The sequence below is a fragment of the Cyprinus carpio genome, chromosome A15 (genome assembly GCF_018340385.1).
Source record: "Cyprinus carpio isolate SPL01 chromosome A15, ASM1834038v1, whole genome shotgun sequence".
Lineage (NCBI taxonomy): Eukaryota > Metazoa > Chordata > Actinopteri > Cypriniformes > Cyprinidae > Cyprinus > Cyprinus carpio.
In genome coordinates, this window is record NC_056586.1 from 21431802 (window position 1) to 21435226 (window position 3425).

The window sequence follows — 3425 nt, forward strand, 5'->3', positions numbered from 1 at the left end:
TTGTGTGTGTGTGTGTGTGTGTGTGTGTGTGTGTGTGTGAGAGTGAGTGTGTGTGTGTGTGTGTTACCTGCAGCAGCAGATGATACTTCAGGACTCTCTGCATGGGAACCATCAGCAGATCTCGCAGTGAAAACCTGCCGCTGTTGGCTCTCACTGAGCACTCCTAAATATGAGCAGGTTTGCTAAATGAGATCACTGGTTTGTGCTGGTTTTCAGTTATCTGGTGGTATTTATGTCAGGATAAATGTGTCTGTGGTGTGTATGTGTTTCTGACCTCCAGTCTCATTTTCACATCTTCATGCGTGCTGGTGATTTTGTCTAGGTGTTTGGTGGCGGCTTCCACCTGACTGCAGTAACGTCCATACAGCAACAGCCTACCACACACACACACACACACACACAGACAAAACATCATTCATTCACATATGTTGCAATGAACCTCAATGATGAAACAATTAGTGTGTAAATCATTCGTAAATGCACTCTTACGTCACAGTCCCATTCTATCGGATTGTGTAAGAGAAATGGTTTTACAAGTGATGTGGACACAAAATTTCTGCACATGTGTCATAAATGACATTCGAGATGAATGAATCAAGTGTTGTTAGAATGAATCAGCGATTCCAGTGATTCACATTTTTAAAAAGACAGTCACTTATTTTAATTCCTGAACAAATCAAGTGTTGTTGAAAGAGTAACTGAATTAATGATTAATTAAATTAGTAGTGTTGTTGATTGAATAACTGAATCCAATGATTCCAAAACTCATTCAAAAATGAATCAATATGGTTGAGAACAATCCACAGAAACAATGATTCACAAATTCCAGTCATTTTTAATTCCTTAAAGAATCAATGTTTCAAACAAAGTACTAGTCGGTTCAGCACGACCCACTCACTTAAGAACAGTCACATGTTTTGTTCCTGAATGAATCAGTTTATGAATAACAGAATCCAACGATTCAATGACTCACTCATAAAGACAGTGCCATTTCTGTATATGAATCAATGTGTTGCTGAATAAAGCCATAAGTAAATAGTCAGAGACTCACTAATTTGGACAGCCCTTGTTTAATTTACAGATGAATCAGTGCTGTTGAATGAATCAGTTGAAATAATGATTCATTTACAGATTCAATGTAAAAAGCTCATTCAGATCAATCCCTCATGAGTTTGACTGGAAACCTCAGGAATGTTTCCTTTAAGTGCTGCACGAGTTTTGTCTAAGGTTACTTCTCCTAAACTCCTCAGCGCTCAGGTCTGTGCGTGTCGTACCTCTCCTTGTAGTCGATGAAGATCTGATAGAGATTCTCGGCTCGTAAATGCAGTATGGACTCCTGCAGCTCGTGAAGCAGAGAGCGATGAGTCTTGGCCAGATCCTGTGAGAGAGGACGTGGATTATTGAGCTGATCAGATGACCCAGAGAGACTCATGAACTGATGAAGATGACAGACAGACTCACTTCAATATTGATGAAGATGTTCTCGATGTCCACAGGCTGCAGGAAAGGCTGCAGCGGTTTTAGAAAGTGCTGTGGACACCAAACAAACACAACAGGACGTGTGTGTGAGTCATGTGTTCATTGCTCGTGTGTGTCTGAGAGAAATGTGTGTGTGTTCGTGGTCAAAGAGACCCTGCTGCTGAAACACTTTCGGTTTCAGGTTGACTGGCACGCTCCTCTCATCATCAGATGTGACTGTGAGAGAATCAGCGAACCGCAGCACCTGCACATCACACGGCCTAATGGGTCAGAGCCTCGGGGCCCCTCTGGTTTCCGCTCCATAGCGTGAGATCGTTCCCAGTGGAGGTCACAACCATACGCAAATAAACAAGCCGCCAGCGCTCATTTACTGTTATATTTATTACAGGAGTAAAGTGATCTGTGTGGGTGTGTGTGTGTTGTAGTTGTGCGTTACCTGAAGTATTGATTCCAGTGTGTTTGTGTATTGTCTCCGCTTCTGTCCTGATCTCCTGGGGAGACAGCAGATCCTCTTGTGCCACTGCAACCTCTGCTGCTGGTGACAGACAGACTTTCATCTATACGTTCTCTGTGTGTATTTGTGTGGTGTGCTGTGTGTGTGTTGGTGTGGTGTGTCTCCACTGTTTTCTGGTTCCTCGCGTCCTCATCAGTCGTCATAAATTCATCGTCTTCATTCTCTGCGCGTCCTCCACACAGTCATAAGACGTCATCTGCGCTCCACCGGGTCATGTAGGAGACAGTCTCTTTCTTTTAAATAAAACGTTAAGACCACTGCATCTTCTAATTATTGCTTTAAGAAATGATGACTGTTTTGTCAGATTAAGCTCATTTCTTTGTACACACACACACACACACACACTCACTCGATCTGATCTGAAAGGCCGGTGTAGATGTCATCATCTCCGACACATGCTTCATCTGGAAATGGCCTGCAGTGAACAAGACACACACAAATAACATTCTGCTGAACATCTGCCTCTGTGCTCCACACAGGAGAAAGAGCCGCATCTGGAACGACATGCGGGTGAGTAAACCATGACTAACTCAACTAAACTAAGAGTGTGTGTGTGTGTGTGTGTGTGTGTGTGTGTGTGTGTGTGTGTTACCGGAATCCTCTCTGCAGGGCCAGCGGTGTTTGTGACAGGATGGACAGTGTGTTGATCACCTGTCGATCACAAGCGTTCGTTAGCGTTACATTATCATCATCATTGCACCACACATCAGTCACTCTCCCAGAGTTCAGACCTTCGCAAAGTCCCGACGTCACATATCAAATGTTTAAACCGAGAAAATGTGTATCATTTTAAGGGAAAAAAAAAAAAAAATAAGTTGATTTTAAATTTCATGCAGCATCAACACATCTCAAAAAAGTTGGGACAAAGGCTGTTTACCACTGTGTGGCATCCCCTCTTCTTTTTTATAATAGTCTGCAAACGCCTGGGGACTGAGGATACAAGTTGCTCAAGTTTAGGAATAGGAATGTTGTCCCATTCTTGTCTAATACAGGCTTCTAGTTGCTCAACTGTCTTAGGTCTTCTTTGTCGCATCTTCCCTCTTTATGATGCACCAAATGTTTTCTATGGTGAAAGATCTGACTGCAGGCTGGCCATTTCAGTACCCGGATCCTTCTTCTCACGCAGCCATGATGTTGTAATTGATGCAGTATGTGGTCTGGCATTGTCATGTTGGAAAATGCAAGGTCTTCCCTGAAAGAGACGCACATCTGGATGGGAGCATATGTTGTTCTCTAGAACTTGATATACCTTTCAGCATTGATGGTGCCCTTCCAGATGTGTAAGCTGCCCATGCCACACGCACTCATGCAACCCCATACCATCAGAGATGCAGGCTTTGAACTGAGCGGCCTGATAACAACTTCTGGGTTGTCCTTGTCCCTTTAGTCCGATGACATGCAAGTCCCCAGTTTCTTCAAAAAGAACTTTGCT

At 43.3% G+C, this 3425-nt stretch overlaps 1 protein-coding gene and 1 long non-coding RNA gene across 2 annotated transcripts in view; both read right to left on the reverse strand.

Annotated features, from left to right (window-relative positions):
• LOC109074530 (proto-oncogene vav-like) overlaps positions 1-2208 on the reverse strand; it is a 5919-nt gene extending 3711 nt beyond the window's left edge. The window contains exons 1-6 of the mRNA XM_042771714.1: positions 2201-2208; positions 1916-1970; positions 1462-1530; positions 1275-1378; positions 275-374; positions 68-163 (exon numbers count right to left, since the gene is read on the reverse strand). Of these exons, the coding sequence (XP_042627648.1) occupies positions 68-163; positions 275-374; positions 1275-1378; positions 1462-1530; positions 1916-1970; positions 2201-2208 (432 nt within the window). The remainder of the gene's footprint in view (positions 1-67; positions 164-274; positions 375-1274; positions 1379-1461; positions 1531-1915; positions 1971-2200) is intronic.
• Positions 2209-2344: 136 nt separating this feature from the next.
• LOC122147735 lies at positions 2345-2739 on the reverse strand. Its single transcript, XR_006161808.1, has 3 exons — positions 2725-2739; positions 2586-2644; positions 2345-2408 (listed from the first exon to the last, which is right to left on the reverse strand). It is a non-coding gene; the product is annotated as an uncharacterized LOC122147735 (long non-coding RNA).
• Between the last annotated feature and the right edge of the window lie 686 nt (positions 2740-3425).